General features: G+C 36.5%; 3 protein-coding genes across 3 annotated transcripts; 1 reads left to right on the forward strand and 2 right to left on the reverse strand.

The window, feature by feature from the left end:
* Positions 1 to 396: 396 nt before the first annotated feature.
* Positions 397 to 6,965, reverse strand: mfsd8l2 (major facilitator superfamily domain containing 8-like 2). Its single transcript, XM_043220642.1, has 11 exons — positions 6,661 to 6,965; positions 6,248 to 6,433; positions 6,082 to 6,144; positions 4,826 to 4,945; positions 4,665 to 4,744; positions 3,982 to 4,279; positions 3,636 to 3,709; positions 2,417 to 2,630; positions 1,427 to 1,549; positions 1,095 to 1,225; positions 397 to 670 (listed from the first exon to the last, which is right to left on the reverse strand). Exons 1-11 carry the CDS (start codon positions 6,734 to 6,736, stop codon positions 590 to 592), a joined length of 1,446 nt encoding a protein of 481 aa, XP_043076577.1. The 5' UTR covers positions 6,737 to 6,965; the 3' UTR covers positions 397 to 589.
* A 2,744-nt stretch (positions 6,966 to 9,709) lies between these two features.
* On the forward strand, positions 9,710 to 13,980 carry kcnmb3 (potassium calcium-activated channel subfamily M regulatory beta subunit 3). The gene is made up of 4 exons (XM_043221538.1): positions 9,710 to 9,772; positions 11,363 to 11,575; positions 11,965 to 12,133; positions 12,924 to 13,980. Exons 1-4 carry the CDS (start codon positions 9,747 to 9,749, stop codon positions 13,296 to 13,298), a joined length of 783 nt encoding a protein of 260 aa, XP_043077473.1. The 5' UTR covers positions 9,710 to 9,746; the 3' UTR covers positions 13,299 to 13,980.
* A 128-nt stretch (positions 13,981 to 14,108) lies between these two features.
* Positions 14,109 to 16,734, reverse strand: kcnmb2 (potassium large conductance calcium-activated channel, subfamily M, beta member 2). Its single transcript, XM_043255836.1, has 4 exons — positions 16,688 to 16,734; positions 16,413 to 16,583; positions 15,390 to 15,585; positions 14,109 to 14,393 (listed from the first exon to the last, which is right to left on the reverse strand). Exons 1-4 carry the CDS (start codon positions 16,732 to 16,734, stop codon positions 14,109 to 14,111), a joined length of 699 nt encoding a protein of 232 aa, XP_043111771.1.
* Between the last annotated feature and the right edge of the window lie 5,349 nt (positions 16,735 to 22,083).

The following is a 22,083-nucleotide window of genomic DNA, read 5'->3' on the forward strand; positions in this document are numbered from 1 at the left end:
AAATTGTGTATTTAAATATTTGTAATTTATTATAAAGTTGCACTTAAGAACATTCAAAATATATTCCATTTAAAACGTAAGGATTTGTAAGTACAGTTAGTATAATGCATAAATGCTTTTAAGATTTAAAGTATATACATGTTTGCAAGTGCGCTTTTTCATCATGTTATTCAAGCTTATTATTCAGAGACAACTGTAACACATTGATGGAGACTTTCATTGCTCTGAAAGTTTGAACACTATTACTAGCATGACACAGCAATATTAGCTCAGTCAAGGAGCTCTATAATATCTGAAGAATACAATCTCATTAGTAGATTGTCAACTTGCGCAATAACCCTGTGCTATTTAAAATCTGCAATATTATACAGTACGGAGGCCAGTTTTTGTGAGCCAATAATACAAGCCATAAATGAAGGGAAATTACATCATCATGAGGATGATGCTGGTCGGCTGATGGCATCACAAACTATCCTAAACGAAGGTAAATGCAGGTGAAAGTTAAAAATATAGATCCGTGTCCTGCTTTTAAGAGGCATGCAAAAACATTAAGAGTCTCACCTGTACCCTGTGTAGTGAAGGGTGGCGTCTATCCTCCGTTCTCGGAGTCTTGTGCGTGCTCCACCTTGGGCGGCTCCACCAGCTTCTCATAGGACAACACCATCATGATCTGAGCAGGAAAATCTCCATCAGTGATCTCCATGTTTTACAAATAACGTACAGATTTTTAATATGTTTGTTTTTTTTAAATATTCATCTTCATATGTGACCCTGAGCTACATAATTTAAGTCTTAAGCATTAATTTTTCCAAATGATAAGTGTGATTTGTACAATTTGAGAAAATCGTCTTTAAAGTTGTCCACATGAAGTTCTTAGCAATGCATATTACTAATCAAAAATTAAGTTTTTAATAGATTTACTGTAAAGAACCAACAAAATATCTTCATGAAACATTATCTTATTATACTGTATCTAAAGATGGTACTATACTATACTGTCTGATAAATTGTTTAAAATCTTATATTTGTACTTATTTCCAAATATGAGCTCCGACAATATTACAGAGTCTGTTATAAAGAGTCTGTTCACGCACCATGATGAGGGTCAGCAGGAGCATCATCATACCCAGCATCACATATAGATTTCCTATTAGACCCCCGGCCCACAGGGGACCCAGAATGGTGGCAAGACCCCCGACTGAACGCCGAACTCCCTGACTAAAACCTGTACACACACGCACACACACACACACACACAAAACACAGCACCCGGTCATTAAATTCAGCACATAGTTTTGAATATTTAAACAGCGACAATATGTGACATCTATGCAAACAAAACTGTTACATGTTTTCTCAGATTCTCGTCTATCTCTTCCTTCTGTCTCTTATTGTGTTCTCGGGGGACTTCGCTTTTGTTTCTCACCTTGTGTTTTCTCAGCTGTAACCTTAGAAAAGAGGGACACCTGAGACACGGCAACGAAAGGAAGTCCCAGTAACTGCAGGAACACTCCGATGATGAACTCAGTCAACTCGAACGCAAAACCACCTGATCAAAAGACATATCCAATCCAGAATCATAGTGAGAATGTCATTCTAGACAGACAGATAAATGGACGAGCTGACTGACAGATAGATAGATAGATAGATAGATAGATAGATAGATAGATAGATAGATAGATAGATAGATAGATAGATAGATAGATAGATAGATAGATAGATAGATAGATAGATAGATTTACACATATTTAAATGGATGATAGATGGATGGATGCATGGATAGATATACAATATTGAGGGACAGATAGACGAATGGACTGATGAATGCATATATAGATGGATGGATGAATATAATAAGGAATGCATAGATGGATGGAGGGATGGATGAACGGATGGATGGAAAAATACATATTTAGTGATTTATAGACATGTGGACAGATGGACATATTCATAGATAGATAGATAGATAGATATACACATATTCAAATGGATGATGGATGGATGGATGATGGATGGATGGTTATAGAGGCATGGATAGACAGAAATAAAATATTGAGGGACAGATAGACGGATGAACTGATGAATGCATATATAGATGGATGCATGAATATAATAAGGAATGCATAGATGGATGGAAAAATACATGTTTAGTGATTTATAGACATGTGGACAGATGGACATATTCATAGATAGATAGATAGATAGATAGATAGATAGATAGATAGATAGATAGATAGATAGATAGATAGATAGATAGATAGATAGATAGATAGATAGATTTTTAAGCAGTTCAAAACTAATAATGCATATCATTGAGTTGGCACCAAACTGAGCAGGCATATTGTGTCTGTCCATGCCCAGGTGTATGCCAGTTTCTCTGGATGTCTGCCACACACACACACACACATACACACACCCTGTGGATTGGCCAGAAAGATGAGGCACCAGACACAAGCCCCGCTGCAGATGAGCAGCCCCACCGCCAGCACCACCCGGTCCTCCAGCACTCGGCTCAGCCAGCGCACCAGGAAGAAACCTGCAATTACCTCCACCCCACACAGGCCGTACATCACACTGTTCCCCAGCTCACCGAAGCCAAAGTACTTCTGCGTCAGAGGGGTCACCATGGTCTGGAGACGAGAGGACACACACATCATCCATTCAGGACACCCTAGCAACCACATAGCAACAAGCTTAACTCAAAACAACTAATAGCAAACCTAACATGAACAAGAATCGCTCACATTTTCTTCTAGCTGTGTAAAGCAAATGCAAAGTAAGGATGTCTCTAGCATGTGATTTTTCATATGGAAATTTGATTTAGCGTGAAAGAATAAAAGATAATGAAAAGGAACATTTATAAACTCTATAACCAGTTTGTCATGTATCTAGGTCAGGCAACCAGGAAGGAAAATGTGTGTCAATTTCAAATACCTGATTATATTAAATCAAAGTTTAGATTAGATTACACTAAATTAAATTTATGTTCCAACTACTGTGAGCCTTAATCAATCATAATTGGCCAGACGCTATTTAGGAGCTTAGATGAATTTAGGACAGTGTGGGGGGTCTGGAGAAGCTTTCCGGAGCATCTTGCTCATTCAGAGTATATTTTGAATGAAGTAATCCATCATAAATTTTTGGTTACACTTTATTTTGTACTTCATAACTACATCGTCGACTAATTCTCATTCGTTTGCAGCTACATGTCTACTACTCTTGGAGTAGGTTTAGGGTTAGTAGAATACATATTTTTACAAAGTTTCTCATAATCAGTATGTTGTATGTTAAGGACCCATCAAAATAAAGTGTTAGAAGATATTAAGCAGACAGTCTACTAATAGTCTAATGACTTATTGAAAAATCATGGAGGATGATATTAAGCTGACCGTCTCAAAATGGCGGATACGTCAACGTATATGGAGCGATCGCATAAGGAATCTATACATATCTAAATATTGCAAACATATTAACACACTGATAGCACATTTTAAGGTATGATAATATTTTGAACATGTCGCTAGCACACTTATAACATATTATAGTATACGTACGTGTTTATCTCCTGTGTTTATTTGACAAGTGAACAGCCAAATGAAAAAATATACATGCATGACGCTCCTGATGAATTTTACCTCAAGTGCTGTCTGATTGAAGAGAGTGATGAACTGAGCGGTGAGGAGAACCACCACCTCCTCCCTCAGAAACTCTAAACGGGGAGAGAACGCTATAGATCTCAGGCATTTCAAAGCTGCCAAGACAGGATTGAATATAATGGAGATATCTGCCATGCACACACAGACACACACACACACACTGCAGTCGTAGAGCAAAGACAGAATGAGCTGATCGATAAAGCTTTTTCAGGCCACTACTCTCTCAGATTAGCACCTCGGATACAACAAAGGAGGAATCGATGCCACACCAACTCAAAATTCTCTGCCAAACTTTTGTCATTTGACTGTAAACACTGGGCTTCACCTTGACTGGCACTGAAGTTTTCAAAGGGGTCAGAGGTGTCTAGAGAGGGGGAATCCGGAGGAGAAGGTGGGAGTTCAGGTGAGAACCGGGTCTCAGCTTGTTCTGGATCGACCGAGCCATACGAGTCCTCTGCTGCTTCCCTGTTTTCATCATCCAGATTCATGAGAGGCTCGTCTTCTTCACCTCTGACCTCTCTGAGGGGCATGCGCTGCTCAGGGAAGGAGTCCAGTGGTGGGATGTCCCAGTACAGGACCATTACTGCAAACTGCATAAGCACCCACATCCCGCACATGAAGAGCTGGATCAAAAAGAAAAATGTACATAAACAAGCCAACTTACGTAAAAGGACTTTAATAAATAAATAAATGCTGGTTAATCTAAGAACATGTCTAAGAACATGCCTGTCATGTTTTAGATTAGTAAAATCTCATTAGTTAACATTAGTTAATGCATTAACTAACAATAATTTATACACAATATTGTTATTCATCTTTGGTACCATTCTTAGTTAAAATACAACTTTTTATTGTTAGCATTTGTTTGCCAAGGTCCATTAAATCATATTTTTGATTTTATTAATGTTGAATGGGAATCTACAGTCTGTAGCTTTTTTAGCTAAAAATTATAAATCATCAAGTAAATCAGAATTAGAATAAATAAGAAATTAGCCAAAACAGACTTACCCCAGGTGAGGTGTACTTATTTACTACAAATGGACCCAGTTTGAAATCACACAACCTTAGAAAGATATTGAAAGCAGGACCTGAAATTAAAAATGCGCATTGTCTAAATATTAAATAGAAGAAAGCACATTTGCCACTTGTTATGTGGAGCACTAACTCACCGATCAGAAGTCCAGCCTGACGGCATGCCATGACAGCTGCAAAGACTCTTGCTCGCTCATCAGGGAGAGTAGTACGTGTGAGGAACCCAAAAATTGAGGAGCCAGCTCCTGCTCCAATACCTAGTGAAAGAATTAAGTAGTTTATATGTGGTGTACTCTGCATTCATGGAAGTATAGATAGTCGTCACTTTCTTTATAGAGACTCGTAAGAACCTTCCACCTCCCCCAGCTCCACCCGTCTGCTACTTCAATTATATATCTTAAAAAACTAGGGTTGTAACAATTTGCATATGGTGTATCATACGATTCATGATTGCTTGATTAGTGGGGACTTTTGGAGTGAACAGAGTAACAATTAAAACAGCGACATCTGCTGACACACATCGTGCTACGTTTGTTGTCACGGGAACATCTCAGCTGAAGATAATGAGGAAATTACATCACTCCCTTTGACAAATGCACTCCAAACAACTAAATAATGAAAATCACGTGCTCTGCTCGCTCAAGTCCCCACTGAAACACTGGAATTCACTGAATTCAAGTGTTTCAATCTAACCCATTTCCATATAAAATCAAGTACCTAGCCACGTAGTCTGCTGTGTATTTTAATGTTGATACTGTGGAAGGATGCCATATTTGCATTAAGTCAGTTCATGACTTTTGCTACGGTTTCTTCTCTATCTGAGAGCTCTTTTGACTTGCTCTGTGTGTTACTCAACTCCAGCACATACATGGGCAACATTTATAGACGTGCAACCACTCAAGCTAATTAAGTTTCCAAAGTCGGCATTGTGTCTCAACACAGTTTTGTTCCCTACCATACAAATAAATTATTTTAAACAGTAATTATGATGGGTTGAATATATAAAAAATTAAACTTTATCTTATAACTACAAAATATTACATTATATATTGACATTATCACTTTTAATCAGATACCAAACCATTGGGGGTTGAATACTTTTGATTGCAATTGTGTGCGTGTGTATATATGCTTTATAGCTTTATATATTTTATTATACATACTAGTTCCAAACATCTAAACAAGTTCTTGTGTCTGGTCAGAATGATTCAGCACTGCAGTAATTACAATCTAATGAGAATCATCAATCAAACAACAGATTTCTCTGTTAGTATCTGTTTGATGTCTCAAATCACATTAATGTTGATGGTTTGCACCACAGGAGCAGAGAAGTTCACAAACAAACAAAATTCATTGAGACTAACAGGAGAGTGCTACTTCAAAATACCCTCACCTGCAACAAGACGGCTGGACAGAAGAAGCCATTTTGAATATCCCATGAAATACATGACGTTTCCTATAAGATAAGTGCGTCGCAGTGAGCAAACAGAACAGCAAGGGATATTTGATCTTTTTCAAAACCCACATCACATTATGCATCTCGGTTCTAAAGTACTGACCCACAATTTCGAACACGTTGGAGAAGAGGATGATGTTCTTTGTAGTTCTGGTCTTGTCTGACCAGTGACCGAACATTGGACCAGACACCAGCCCACTGAAGCTGAACGCTGATAAACCCAAGCCAAGAAAATAAGGTGGTGCCTCTAACAATTGCAGATATCTCCATATAGTGGGCAGAATGACAGCTGGGAGAGAGAAGACAATTTAAACAGTAGATGTGCAAAACACAATCAATACATTCACCATTTGCACATTAATACAGTTTAAGGCCTTCTTGAGGATATTAAGCACTATCGATTCGAACAAGCAATCTTGCTGCATGGATTGTTTGTATTAGGGAGGAAAAAGAAAAGACAAGAAAAGAAAAGAAAAAAGAAAAGAAAAGAAAAGAAAACTTGTCAAATACACTTACCATATTCCACGCCACTCAAAAGAAATATCAATCCAATAGTCAGAAAAGACAGTTTTCGTTTTTGTCTGTAATCCATCGTAGTGTTTCTGTAGGTTATTTTCTCAGCACTTGATCATTCCTTTTCCTCATGGTCCAATTATTGTAATGAGAGGGATGGTGTTCTCCATTACTCTGCTCTGGTATGTAACCTCGTCTTACCGTAGGCTATATCTCTTCTTTACGGGTCATGGCAAATTGATTTGATTCAGAAAAAGAATCAACTATAAACCGCGCGGTGCTGGCAAGTTTAGGAAAGACTAGGGAAAATTCAGTTTTGATGATTTTACAAAAACACTCCGTTGTTCAGTGAATCTCTTTTCCTTAAAAAATAATCATTCAGGTCGCCCTCCTGAGTCGAAGATAAACGGCGTATAATGTACTCCTCATTGATGCAGGATTAAAGATAAACGGAGCTCGGATACTTCCAGGAGCGTCTGTACAGAGAACAGCACCAGAGATCTAGTATTACCTGTGGGCTTGTATCCATTATTTATTGTGTTCAGGTGAAGTGGACTGTAATTCTACTCCCTTGAAGCTGTATATTCACCTCTATGGATCGTTTTTAGAGAAATTCAGCTAATTTTACTGACAATTTTGTTGAAGCTGGAACAACGTTTTTATCCAAAAATGTAGTCTTGACCATATCTCTACACCTCAACCCAACCTTATGAATGACTAATGCCTAAAACCTGAGTAAAAAAATGAGTAATGTATGTACAAGCACCATACACTTATTGTGAGCCTACACTTCACTAAAACTGTTAACTGGTTCTTCTTATACGATTGGCAAATCAGAAAAGATGCTGACCTAGGAACACATCGAACTCAGCAGAATCGGGTTCTGTTTCTATGATAATACTAATAAAAAAACTACGATATTTGGGAATTTTAGTGAAAATACTATGAGTGCATTTTTGACATACATTGGATTCTTGTGTAATTATCCAATAATTCAGTAGCATGATACATCAAAGTATCCATCTTTATACTATCAGTGTACCATTGTGCCTCCTGTACATCTTTGTAGAGGACATTAGAAACATAATAATAATATTTAATGCATATTTAAATTGTGCTTTCACCTTTCACCTGTGCTAACTTATTTTTTGCTATACTTACAGATAATGTAACATTCATGGAATGAAAAAGCTACTTAAATACAGCATGCATTTTTTTTGTTGCTGTTTGCGTTCGCGTTGAATACAGTCATGACCAAAAAATATCGAAATGGATAATTCCGTGTTCATAATGACCCTGGAGTGCTCAAAATTGTGAATGGAAATATACTTATTTTCAAGGAGTACCAAAAAAAGTATTTATTTCATAAAGATCAAACAAACTAACAATGAAGATTCATTATATCCGATCATATATACCAAGGCTGCCGATATTTTTAGCCATAAGTGTATGTGTTTAGTAATATATCAATGCCTGTTATTACATTGTCACAGTTACAGTGATTGAAATGGACAAAAAATGATGCAAAATATCTTTAATAATCCACAATAGGGCAAACAGGTCAGACAGATGGGATGCACATACATGAGGATGTAGTAAGGGAGCACAGGAGAGACTGGGGCGCTGAAGACGGCCTGACAGGTGAAGATGATCAACTAATGAAGACACAGGTGTACTCATAGACATGGGGGAAAACTGGGTCACAGAAAACATGAGAAATGAAAACACAACAAAAGTCCAATGGGGTGTGACATACATTTATTTGCTCATTTATTTATTTCAGTGTGCTAAAGGTATCTTTCTAAAATGTTTAACTACAAATATATTTAAATTAGTGCATCTACTGCGTACATTTATTATGTACAAGTACATACGCATTCACAGTATTTATTTAGAAAATATTCACATGTATTTGCATATATTCATATAATTTATGTTATAAATAAATATTTTTGAAACATAACATATTTTTCTTAAATGTATACATGCATGTGTGTGTATTTTTATTTATGTATATATATATATATATATATATATATATATATATATATATATATATATATATATATATATAATATATATAAAAACGTTTATTTTGGATGTGATTAAATTAGTGTTTTGAGACTAATTTAAATACATGACATACTGCACATGGTTCATTAGAAATTAAAGCATAAGCATATTTTTATTTAATTGCAATAAATTCAGTAGATTTGACAGTGCACTGCAATATTAATTAGGAAATTATTAATTATGAAATTACATACAAAGATATAAGTTAAATAAAAAAGCACTGTAAATTTCAGCTAACTGCATCTAATACATGCTATGATACGTTAAAGAATATATTTTAATTAACAAGCAAAATACAACCACCCTGAAATATATTCAGTTTTGCCTAAATTATATTATTTTAAAGTGCATTATTAAATATTATGTAAAATCATTTCATAATAAGTATCAAAAAAGCTTATTTTAAGAATTTATTTCATGTATTTAAAATTCAATGACAATATTTAAACCAATATTACTTTTTTGTGGCCCATATGTTTCACAGCTATTAATAGACAGCAATTGCTTTGCATTTGTAATACCCTAGTTATTACCCTATAATGCCAAAACAGCCTATTCTTAATATGTTTGGTTTTTTTTACAGATGTTATTTACTTTTGTACAAACTGAACAAAATGGCCTGGGAACCATGATATTTGCTAGACTAATATAAAAACGAACTGTAAGCAAATGGCACAGCTATTTCTCGGTTTTTTTCGTAAAGACGAAACAGAACAGCGAAATCGAACGAATCTTAGCATCGAAGCAGCCACCTAAATTACTCTTTGATGCAAAATAAATAAATAAATATATGGCCTTCTTAGGCTATTTTATTTAAGCAGCAATAAAGCTGCTGATCACGCATGTGCACAAGGTTATTCCAATAAATTGTTTACCCTTTCATATACAGTAAATCATTCATTAATAATTAACGTTATTTTGGATTAAAAACTCATTCATTATTAAAACGCTGTTGTGCTCATGAAGCTAAAAGTCCTCAGTTTTGTCGCTCACAGTGAATCGTTTAGTCAGCTATAATGCAGAGAAGAACGCATGTCTTGAGGTAAGATTCGGAACTTACGTCATTTTCGAATCTGTGTTGCGGGAAACTAAAGAGAAAGGTTGGAATTGGACTTTTTTAAACGCTATTGTTGTTCTTTTTATATGCATTATTTGGTGTGGAGGTTTCGTTTACTTCACTGTTTTGAAGTTTACATGTGAGTGCTGAGAGTCCCATAGGATGTAATTATGGTCTGGCTGCAGGGGTTCCTATAGAAACCCTCTGTGGCATCCCTGTTCAGGCAAAGGAGACATATTCCGCTGATCTCATCTGGATGAGAAGAAAACAATCCCTTAAGTGCATTCAGTTGCGTGCTACAGGTCTGACGGCTATGCGGCACGCTGCTTCTGTGTCTGGATGTATAGTGCGTTGACCTTGTCAAAGTGGGGTCAGCGTTAATTTAGTGCTTTAACCCAGTTAAGGGTTACTTAGTAAGATAGAAATGCTGCTGAATCAGTCCCCGCGGGGGTCTTTCAGTGTTCCTGTTAACATCACCCTGCAGGGCGCGCGGCGGCGACACACGCGGTACGTATGAAGATCACGTCCACCGCCTCGCTGTTCTCTTTTAGCAACGCTGCTTGTCCAGTTGTGACACCAGTATGAGCTGTATTAAGAGTCATTATAAAGCGGAAAGATAGCAGACTAACTGACGGTCTGTCATCGGTTTCTTTTACACTAATGTTTTAGTGTGTTGATAACTTGATATGATCATGAAGGTATGGCTCACTCAAAAATGAAACCGGCATCATGATGTTCCAGACTGTGAAAAAGAAGTGTGTTTAATTGTATTAAATGTAATGTACTTCAAATCTTAAAAAAAACTAGATACAGATAATATAATCATACATAAAAGGCCAATGTATTTAAACAGAACACACTTTATTTTAACACTTTTGCACTTTAAAATGTCATAAATCATAAACTTTTTGCCATTCTTGAAAGTAGTACACTTATCTCCAAGTGTTAACATAAAGCACATGTAAAGTACTAGATTATAATTTTAACTGTGTCATATCTGATGTTACTTAAAAAATAATAATTAAAAATAAATAAATGAATTAAATAAATTAATTAATTAATTAAAAAAATAAATAAATAATTAAAAAAATAAAAAAATATATATATATATATATATATATATATATATATACTGTATATATTAAATTTAATAAATATGCATGGCATACAAGTTTCAATAGAAATGGCATTAAAGTCAATTTTTTGTAAATTTATAGCATATTTTTAATGTAATTTTAAATAACATGCAAGTAAATTTCCAAAAACTTTATATTCAGTGTACACTGAATTATATTATTTCCATAATAAGTATCCTTTATGTAACCCCACGCTTCAACTCATAAGTCATGCATACAGCCAATAAACATAATATATACCATATAAACAACTATATTGCTTTTGAAAATGTGAACTGCTTTTATGGTTTTCTTGGTTTTACGTGTACGTTTTCGTCTTTAGCCTTAGGTTGCCTCGAATTTCTAACGATCCTTCTGATATTCCCCTATTGTATATAATGGGAAATAACAGCATATAGATGAAGTTCAGTAATATAAAGTTATGTTTGTTCGTTTATAGGGATGTCTTCTACCAGCAAGCCCATATGCAGGATAATGGAGGCAGGTGGAGGAAAGCGAGGGAGATGAAGTGCAATGAGAAAGCCAGAGCTCAAATCCCAGAGTCCAGCGTAGGAGAAGACAGAGCCATTCTCTTGGGCTTCACCATGATGACCTTCTCCATCCTCATGTACTTTCTGGTAGGAATCGTGATGGTGAAACCAAGTCTGTACAGGTTAGTTCCAGATCTTCAGGTAGGCTCGCTAGATGCTTTAAAAGAATATAAAACAATAAATAAACATCGCATCATTTGTGCGCCAACAACTACTGAGCAAGTAATGTTTTTTTGAAGATTCAGAATTTATCATTATTTCCACCATATCTCAAATTATGCAAAATGTTTCATACAGCATCCTGTGACATGGCAGACTCTAATTTTGAATTATTTATGAAGTGATGTTTCCCTTGATTTCTCCTTGTTTTCCCCTAAAAACATCTTCCATTTAATATTAAGAATGTTCCTAGCTGACGCCGCTGCGCTCTAAAAATAGCATAGCCATACCTTATTGCATTTTTACATTGTAAACCTTCACACAGTTCATGCGGCGTTTGTGTTTGCAACAGTGACTGGAAACGTAATAACTGCACGCTGGTGCAGATTGATCTGGTGGATGAAGTGATGGATTGCCGTGGAATCGATAGCTTTAAATGTCTGCGTGTTTTGGTGAACAGCACCCCTGAAAAAACGCATCGACTTTACCACGATGAAGACACCGTCAAAAACAGGCCAAAGGTACTGTCATAAGTATGATTTAACTGAGATCACCATTCATTCCGAATGCAAGTTTATTTTTATTCTTCTGGTTTTTATGGAATACGATTGGACAAGCTCACTTACGATTCTGCCAGCCAGTTGGCATTTAGTATACATACATTTGCATAAATGCAACTTCAAATTAGATTCGACATTTGTGCCTTTTATTTCTGAATACATTTTATCCTTCTCCTTACACAAATATTAAAAATACAATTTCAATGTCAATTAGATGAATTATTTATTTTATCCTCTCTTTTTTATTTGCGTATTTTAAAATCTTATTTTATGCAAGGTCACACTAAATAATTATATGATGATGATGATGACGATGATTATGATGATGGTAGATTATCAATATTCTAAAATACATTTTGAATAACTTACATTTTTAGCATGATCTAAATTGTCTAAAGGGCCTCTATGTATCATAAATTTTAAAAAAAGTACCCCTACCTTTCAAATGAATTTTTTTCTAAAATATTGGTACTGGATTATCACAAAAAGCACATGATCTTTAGCAGTAGTTTAAAAAAAAAAAGTTAAATATACCCTAATACAAATTTTATTTATTTAATTAATTATTTTTTATTTTTATAATTTTATTTTTCCTTTTTTAATAAGGAGCGGTGATGCTTTAAATGATGAAAAATTGTCCAATAATGAAAAAGATTGTCCAATGTTCAAAGATTATATACTGTTCGAAGTTTAACATAATATGAATATAAAGCTACTTTTTAACAGTCATTATCCATAACCTTTCCCTCAGTGTTTCTACACTCCGAAATGCCAACGAAATAAGACAGAACAAGAGGAAGAGGCCAATAACATCACGGATGTGTTTGTGAAAGGGGATAATATGGCGTGCTATCTCAGTGCAGCACACCCAAATGACGCCATCTCTAGGAGGAAATACACCGTTCAGATGGCTTTGTACTACCTGCTGTGGCCCAGCCTCATGTTGTTCGGTGGAATCCTGCTGGTGGGGCTGGTGAAGCTCAACCAGCATCTTGCTTTCCTCTGCACTGAGATCACTAGAGAGGAGTTACTGGGCAAGCAGAGTAAACTGACGGAGGGTGGGATCTGCAGGTTCTTCAGATGGAGGTCTGGAGGCCCCCCGGAGCCGACAGAAACAGTCAGATAGTATAATGCGCCCCTACTGCAGTGGGCAGGTTAGTCGTGATATATAATCAATGTCTTATGAAGTTAATGAAGTGCCTTACACTATATTGCCGTAGTTTTTTATACATTTTGAGTGTTCGTTAAAATCAAATGAACCATTTCAAGAGGTTATATAGATGCAAGAGAGAATGATCTCAACTGATTTTAGCATTAGTGAATGGGTGCCATCAGAATGAGAGCCAGCTGATAAAACCAGCAGTCCCATCCAGCCAGTAACATTTTGTGAAGAAAAAAGCTTTTTAAGTAAACTATTTTTTTATTTTAATAACGGTGAGGGGGAAAAAATATGTACAAAAAATAAATAAATAAAGATAATATGCCGACAAAACATTACGATTACTCACATTTCTTTTAAACTTTAAAAACACTATGCGTAATTCAAAATATGAGTGACAAAAAATCATTCACTAATCTATCCCATTTAAAATCCTGATGTTAAATGAACTCTTATTATTCATCGAAAAATATTTATGATAACATTCCCAAGGCGTATAGCGGATTAGAAAAGTGTCGAAAGGTTAGAAGTTTTAACGTTTGGATTATATTGCATAATTATTCGCTATATTGAATTATTAATAAAGCCCTTCTACAAACAGCACAAACTCCGTCTGGAACAGAGCAGCAGTTCAGAGATTACGATACAGTTTAGTCATGGAAGACTAACATATCAATTACCAGTCAATCCTGAAACAGCAGGAGGCCAGAAACCATTTGAAGAAGAATGAAAGCTTCTTCGTTCACTTCACTAAGTCTGTCAGTCACCGTGCTCCTTTCACTTTGGGGCTTTGCCAATTTGTTCACACAGTATGGAAAGGTACTGAGTGAGCTTGACCATGAGTATGATGAGGGTTCCTCCGGAGAACATGCAGGAGGGCCAGAAGAGAGAGTGGAAGACAGCACCGGCGGCGTGCAGACGCTTCAGGAGGATGCTGCCCCGATGCTCGCTGGAGTCGTGGTAACATGTGATCTGCTGGTGCGTCTTCAGATGCTCCGAAATATTCTGGATCATAACGCGCAGGGCGAAGTGGTCCTTCTGGCATTTTGGCACATAAAAACACTGTGGAAAAACAAAGGCAAAAACAATAATACTGAATAAATAATGCATACAGTTTTAAAAATGGTTAATTAATTGTTAGAATTAACTGTAAATCTACAAATTAATTATTTTTGTATTTAAAGAGCATCTAAACATACACACAGAAAGAGAGTTTTTTTCCTGAATAGGTTTTTTTGTACATTTAATTCAATCATTCGGCAAATTCTAAAGTGATCAAGAGATTTATAGTGTTACAATTAAAGTCTTATGAATAAAATCCTCTGAAAAAAGGGAAAGGGTACCGTGATTTTAATAAAACTATTCAGCAAAACAGCTGTTTTCAATAATGATAGTAATAATAGTTTCTTGAGCAGCCAATCAGCATATTAGAAGAATTTCTGAAGGATCATGTGACCTGTATTGGGTGCTTTAGATTTTTGTTAAATTTTGCAGCATAATAAAATAGAAAATAGTTGTTTCAAGATGTAACAATATCTTACAGTATTAACATTTTACAGTATTTTTGTACAGTAATAAATAAAGGTAGCCGGTTGACCTCTTTGATAAACATATAAAAAAACATAATATATTGTGAAATGTTCATTTTAAATTGGAGTTCCGTTATAACATGTGTAACACCTTTTAATAATAGCTTTTTTTTTTACTTTCTCTTGATCATAATAATCATGAAAAATGTATTTAAGAGGTTGCTCAAAGCTCAGGAGTTTTCAGGTTTCTGTTTTGATTTAATCCTTATTGCTAACTTTTGCCTTTTTGTAATGTCAAACGCTCAAATTGCAAATCTTAAAATGCAAAATGACTGAGAGCGAGCATTTCCAAAAGTCTATTTGTTTTCTTTTTAGGAATTGGACTGCATAAATCTCTAAAAGTTCGATTTTTTAGCTTATTTACTCTAACTGTTAAAAATGTGGTCTCGGTTTAATCTCGTTGATGTTTAGAAGAAACCAGCGAATGAATCAGTCTCCATGTTCTTGCTCAGTTGACTGACTGATTGACCTCAGAACTGACGTCCAGCATCTCCTCACTGTGAGAGAGCAGCCCGATGCGGCCGGTGGCGTTCAGGCTGACGAAGACCTGGAGACAGGGGTACTTCGAGCCTCGCCAGCAGTCTGAGCCACAGTTGTATGAACAATTGATATCCTTTGTTAGAGTGGAGTTTAGCACAGTGCAGGTTGTTTCATCTGTCAATACACTGGAATAGAAAAGAAAGAAAACTTTTCAGAGGACAGTATTTAAAGTCAGACTCGCAAATAAGGTTTACATAATGGGCTGAACATTGGTATGTCATACAGAGTGGAGTTTAGCACAGTGCAGGTGGTTTCGTCTGTCAATACACTGCATTTTACACCAGAAAGAAAACTTTTAAAAGAAAATTGCACTCAAAAATAAGGTTTCTGTAATGGGATGAACATTGTGTGTGCGGTACAGCAAATACTAAACCGGCTGTCATAATTATTCAACACCAAGTCGTATTTGTATGGTAGGTATAAAATTGTGTTAAAATACAAATAGAATTTAGTGAACTAGTAAATTAGCTTGAGTTGTTAGACATAAACTGGAGTTGAGTAGCATATACGGTAAAATCAAGAACTCTGACCATTGAAACCAAACACAAGCGTGGTCGTCATTTTGAGACATCTAACTAAACGCAACCAAGTAAAACATAAAAGGAAGACTTCTGAAAGAATGTTCTCAGAGTCATGTGACCAAACTAAAACTTTTTTTAGATGGTGTACTGGTGGTCAAACAGATTTTCAGTGATCAGGAAGCTTTATTGGAGAAGCTGGCAACATCTATTGAAATTTTGAGGGTTGCATTGACTTGACATATTCAGGATCAATAAAATTGTATTAATAAACTTTATTGATGCCATGGGTTAATTGTTTTCATGTAATGTTGATTAGTGTAACACAATGCCATGCAGGGGGTTGAATATTTTTGATCGCGACTGTAGATACAGTGAGTTATTGTCTTAATTACTGTAGAAATAATATTCAGGCAGTCGTGATATAACACTACCTGTCTGCATAAGCACGCACCATGGTGATACAGATCACAAAGTACATCATGACCGAGCTGAACACCATTCCCAACCCCAGCAGAATGGCTCTGTCCTCCCCGGCCTTCTGCGCCGTTTCTGTCCTTTTTTTGTCCTTTAGCTCATTTCCCCACAACGTCTTATAAATCACCCTAGGAAAAGAAGACCAAACTGTGAAATAGTTTACCATTTATAAAACTCCAGCCCTGGGTGCTAATTGGCTACAGAGTCAAGCAGGTGCCAAACAACTGTACACCTTTGTTGTGTGACTCGTGTTGCTTTGACCCCCTTCACAAAGAACATCTTGTCCGATGCCTGTCAGTGCGATCTGGGAGGCCTAAAAACATAGAAATTATTGAATAAACACACACAGTTCTATATTCTGTCACACCGAACACCGCACTTGTCAAAAAAGCCTTTGAATATTACAGTGCTAAAAATGTACATATTGAATATTTTCCATTCATACCATAGGTCCATTATACAACTCTCATACTTTAACACATTGTTTGTACAGAAGCCAGTAGTATTGATTTTACAATAGACTGGTTTTACTATGTAAAGAATATATTAACTATTCACTGACAGTGCACTTCACTGATGCATAAATCAGCAAGGAAAGATGGTCCATAACTCCGTAAGTGCAGTTTCTGAATAAATCTGAGCGGAGATGGCCTTAAGAAAGCTTGAGGGCCAGACTGAGCAATGCCTTTGCAATATCAAGTGGTTTGTTTGAGCATGTCTGCTTCCATTAAAATCTAAATTTAGTTTGGAAACAAAATCCTTTTTAAATAAATATTTCTTGACACAGACTTTAGATAAACCGAAATCGATCCAGCGTATCCAGTACGTCATTTCTAGCCTTATTAATTCTGTAAATTGGAAATTATTTGAAACAGGATGCAGATTTATATTTGAATCTACATGCATATGTACATACATATCCTGTGAGGTGTGGTCTGACTGAATTTTGTCCAATTTCGCTGATTTTCAAAGAACTCGACTCAAACTATCAGCACAATCACAACATACAGTCCTCAAACATGATTAGCATGCTTGAAAGTGCTCCCAAAACATTTTTTAGGGGTGGCCCATGCATATTCAGATCAAGTCTATGCATATTCAAACAAAGCTTGAGCGCTCTTATTTGCAGCTATGAAGAGCAGGTCATTAGGGGGCAGCAATGGAGTTGACGGTTGATAGAGCCCCACTTCCAAGATTGCCTTGTCATTACTCAGAGCATCGGGGCATGAAGAGAATTACATTACCATTACAAGTACACACTCACGTATACATGCTGTATCGGCAATGTCAACTGTTTCTTAAGTGGAACATGCTTTTGCTAAATGCAGAACCATGCCAAACATAAAGCATTCTGGAGTAAATGCGTTATTGATTCACTGACCCTGGTTTGGAAAACAGCCCAAATTCTTATCCCTGAAACAAGGAGAAGCGGTCTACTTGGACAAAAAAATTGCTAAAGCTCTTTCCTTTTGTCCAATGTCATATGATTTTTAAGTAATGAGATGATTGAAAGCACTCAGCAATGAGGGACGTACTAATATTTTTACAAGTTCCTGCCGAGAATGAATAGGCCTTTTCTATCACATCTAATCGATAAAGGTTTTTGGCTGATTGAAACAGTCTAAAAACGTTGCATCCATTTGATAAATGGGTTTAAAAATCAATGCCCACAAAGTCCTGCATTCTTTGGAATTCACAAATAAAATGTGCTTTTCATTCATGTCACAAGACAACAGCCTGGCTTCCTATTATTTTTTTCTTTGTAAGACAGTCCAGGACAACTTAAATCAAAGAAAGCGCACTAGTGACAATGTATTTCTGAACATTTTCCCTGCACCTTCTGTTCTGCTATCCTCCCTAGTGCTCACCAGAAGGCGAAGTAGCATTTAAACCCAACATGCATGCTCTGTCTTGCTAATCAATAAGCTTAATCCAAAGCTTTCCGTTTATATCCGTTGCAAGGCCAAGGTCTCTATACGTACCTGTATTGATAGATTTGAGCCAAAGTAGAGCAATGAAATTTCAAGAAAGCATGTTGAGTCAATAAACGTCAGCCTTCTCTTGCTCCTCTTGAGACCTGTAAGGGTTTTTAAAATACCCGATAATGCTGCTGGCAGATTTGTGGCTTTGTGGGCCGTGTGCCAGTGTGTGAAACTGTGTAGGGCAGCAATTTCCTGCCAAATGATGTGTGGAATGAGTCCTTCCTAGCCGGCCCGACACCCTGACCTTGCCCCTTTGAAGCATGGAGGTGAAGAACTGAACAGAAATAACCATGTGCCACTTTTCGTCAAAGCCCCGTCATTGAGCTTGCTTGCATGATTTATGGTGTTTACTAAAGCAAGCATCACTACTACGATTACTCATACTTAGGATTAGTGATTTGATCCCCTAAACCTAAGGGCAGATACATAAAGCATGTTATACACTGTAAAACCGAACGATTTCGAGCATGCTTTGAGAACGGTTCCAATTGCATTTCCATTTGGACATGGTCAAAGTCCCTTTCAAGGCAATTTAGTTCATGAATGAGCAAATGTATTCAAAATGATATCAGATTCTGTTATAGATAACCTGAAAGCTTTATATTGTAGCATAGCAAAGGCTCAAAAACAAGGGCAAGGCGATTTTGTTTGCTATTAACTTGTTCAGCATGATTTGCTTGAAACAATGTAACAGTTGAACTTATAAAGAGAAACCGATTATAACATTTAAAGAGATGTCATTCTCACATTGTTCTAAATGTGTATGAATCCCTTTCTTCTGATGAGCACAAAAGAAGATATCTTGAAGATAGTTGGTAACCAAAGAGCAGCTTTTAGCCACTGGCGTTCACGTTTGAAAAACCAAAAAAGTACTGTGGAAGTCAATGGCAACATATCTCTTTTCCCCTTCTTTTGTGTTCAGCAGAAGAGTGAAATTCATAGATGTTTGGAATAACACAAAACATATTGTAGCCCGCACCTCAACTGCAATGATAATAACATAGAGGAGCTATATTGTCCAAACGATTCCGGGTATGTTTCCACCTGAGCTCAGTCTGGTACGGCACGATTACGAATCACTCTTCGCCTGAAATTCTCAGTTAGCTTTCCTCCCATAAATTAATGTGAAAGAAAAACTGATACAAATGCATTTACAATAAAGCCCTGTGCATTTGAAAGGTTAATAAAATCAATAATGCATTCCAGTAATTTCATTATTAACCCTAAAATACACTATTTTTGCACCACTTTACACACTGATCTTTTAGTGTATGATGGATACAAACTCAGATATGTTTTATCTTCAGACTATGATTCCTTCCAGTTGGAGGATCTAAAACGAGATTGATGACAAACATTTTGAACCGATTTTAGAAGTACATTTTGTTTAACTTTGCTGGGAGATGCGCGTTTCTGAACGAGGTAGTGCAGGAAACCAATCTGTTAGTATTTGATCTTCAGCCGTTCAGTAAATGATGCCCAGTTTTTCCTCTGATAGTGATTTAAAATCTGTTAGGATTCTAAAAGTAATGTAGTTCAGCTTATTCTCTTTTTATTAAAAAAGAAAGATGGTCGACTTTCTTTAAAACGCAGATGTTCTAGACTTATTCTGAAAAAAATGACTTATTATGGCTGAAAAACTTAATTATGAACCTTGGCTCTTAAAAAAAGTATGCAATAAAAGTTTTTGCACTTTGTTTGCTAAAATAATATGAGGAATGTATGGTATTAAGTGTTGTGTGCTGCCAGGGTTTTACTGTTCAGTTCAAAATACATATCCTATACAGTATGTATATACAGTAAATCCAACAGAATAGAGAAATTATTTTTAAAAGTTGTGTTGGTGATCACAGCCTTAGCTCATACACCAATCGGGCAACAGGCACGAATAATATTATTTTCCTATTATTTGATCAAGCATGCGGCGGATCATAAAAGTGCAACAGTGCAACTTTCCAGAATCCATAACAATGCATTGAGTAACCAACCACTGATGAAGGCAACCACTCTTGTTTGTGACTACTCTTATATACACCTTTTTAAAAAATGTTGAGGATAAAGATGAAGCTAAGAAATATCGGGTGGCAATGACAGCAAGCGAAGGATCACACATGTCAAATATGGCTTTATTTTAACCTCCGTGAGACAGCAGGGTTTCTTTGCTGACTAGAATTCTCTACGTATCTGAAAGATGACAGATATATAATTTTGTCCCAAGGGCAAACTGATGAGAAGAAGCCAGAACTGCTGCGCAAGAAGGCACACTCTTTTATCTCAGTGCAGGCTGTCCATGTGAATGCACATAGAGATGATAATTGGACTTTTTGATGGTCTCTTTTAAATTCTGAAATCCATTTAACACTTTTCACACTCCGTCGCAAATGGAATAGAGTCAAATCTTTTCATTTTCCTTTTTTTTTCTGCAAAGAGCCCATGTCTCGGAATGATGCTATCTTCGACTTTAACTTCATCTCTGTATACTCTGCCGAGGCTGACTAGCTCCTCTCGGTGGGAAAAGCACTACATCCACATTATTTTCTAGATTACATCAAACTTCGAAATCCCAAATCTTTTATTTAACAATTAGACCAGTCGCGCCCTTGGGTGTTTTACAGTGTGTCGGGCAGATGCTTAATGCTGGACATTTACACCTGTTGCTGGCAATCGTGTGTTCATGTGCCCATTCAGCCCTCTGAGAAATGCTCCTGTCCTTTTCCAAGAATGTTCCAGGTAGTATTTTCTGCCTAGAGTTGGATTATTATAGCATGGTGGACAAGTGTTCAGATGAGTTGAAAGGTCTTTAAAAAGTCCCTTCTCATCATCACAACATACCTCACATTTCAAAACACAGACATGTCAATTGGTTTTGGAAATGTCCTGTGGCCCCGCAACAGTTCAGTTTGTTTCCCGAGCTCCCGAAGGTCTGTTGTGGGAGAATGTAGGGGTACGAAATTCGTCAAAAAGGGCAGATTACTTCACAGCATCAACCAATGCAGGTGCACGGCTATCTCCAGCGATATATTTAGACTACCTCTCATGGCATAAACGACCTCGGAGACACGAAACACGTACCAACACTTACATATCACTGCAGTTTCCAGGCGGTAAAATTCTGACGCCTTTTATCCCCTAACAGAGTTTCGAATAATAAAGTGTCATTTTCGTACAATATTAATATTATGGGATATTTGGAAACTGATGCTTTTGGACGTTAGCATCACACATATCTATCTTCATTATCTATGAGATTTCATAGACGGTAGGGTTGTTCGGTAGATCGAGGTGTACAGAAACGTAGGCTACTTGAGAGAGGCGAGGAGCTCTGGTTCGAATGCCATGTAACTACAGTTTGGCAAAACAGTTCAAATCGGTGTAAAAGGAAGTTGAAATGGCACAGCTGCATTAGCGAATGTGTATTTATATCAGTTTTGCGTTTATTAGCACTATCGGGTAGGTTTAGGGTTGGATTTGGTGTAGGGCGTATTTACAGCACAATAGAGCATTAACTTTTAGCAACAGTCCACAGATATTTCCATTCTGAACAGCCGCAGTACGTACCTATATCAACGTAATAAGAAGGTGCCAGGGTTCACGTATTGAACCCGTGTTTCAGCACAACTCGGTGAACGTTTCATCCGAAAATAAA

Source organism: Puntigrus tetrazona, chromosome 2 (assembly GCF_018831695.1).
Source record: "Puntigrus tetrazona isolate hp1 chromosome 2, ASM1883169v1, whole genome shotgun sequence".
In the NCBI taxonomy this organism is placed as follows: Eukaryota; Metazoa; Chordata; class Actinopteri; order Cypriniformes; family Cyprinidae; genus Puntigrus; species Puntigrus tetrazona.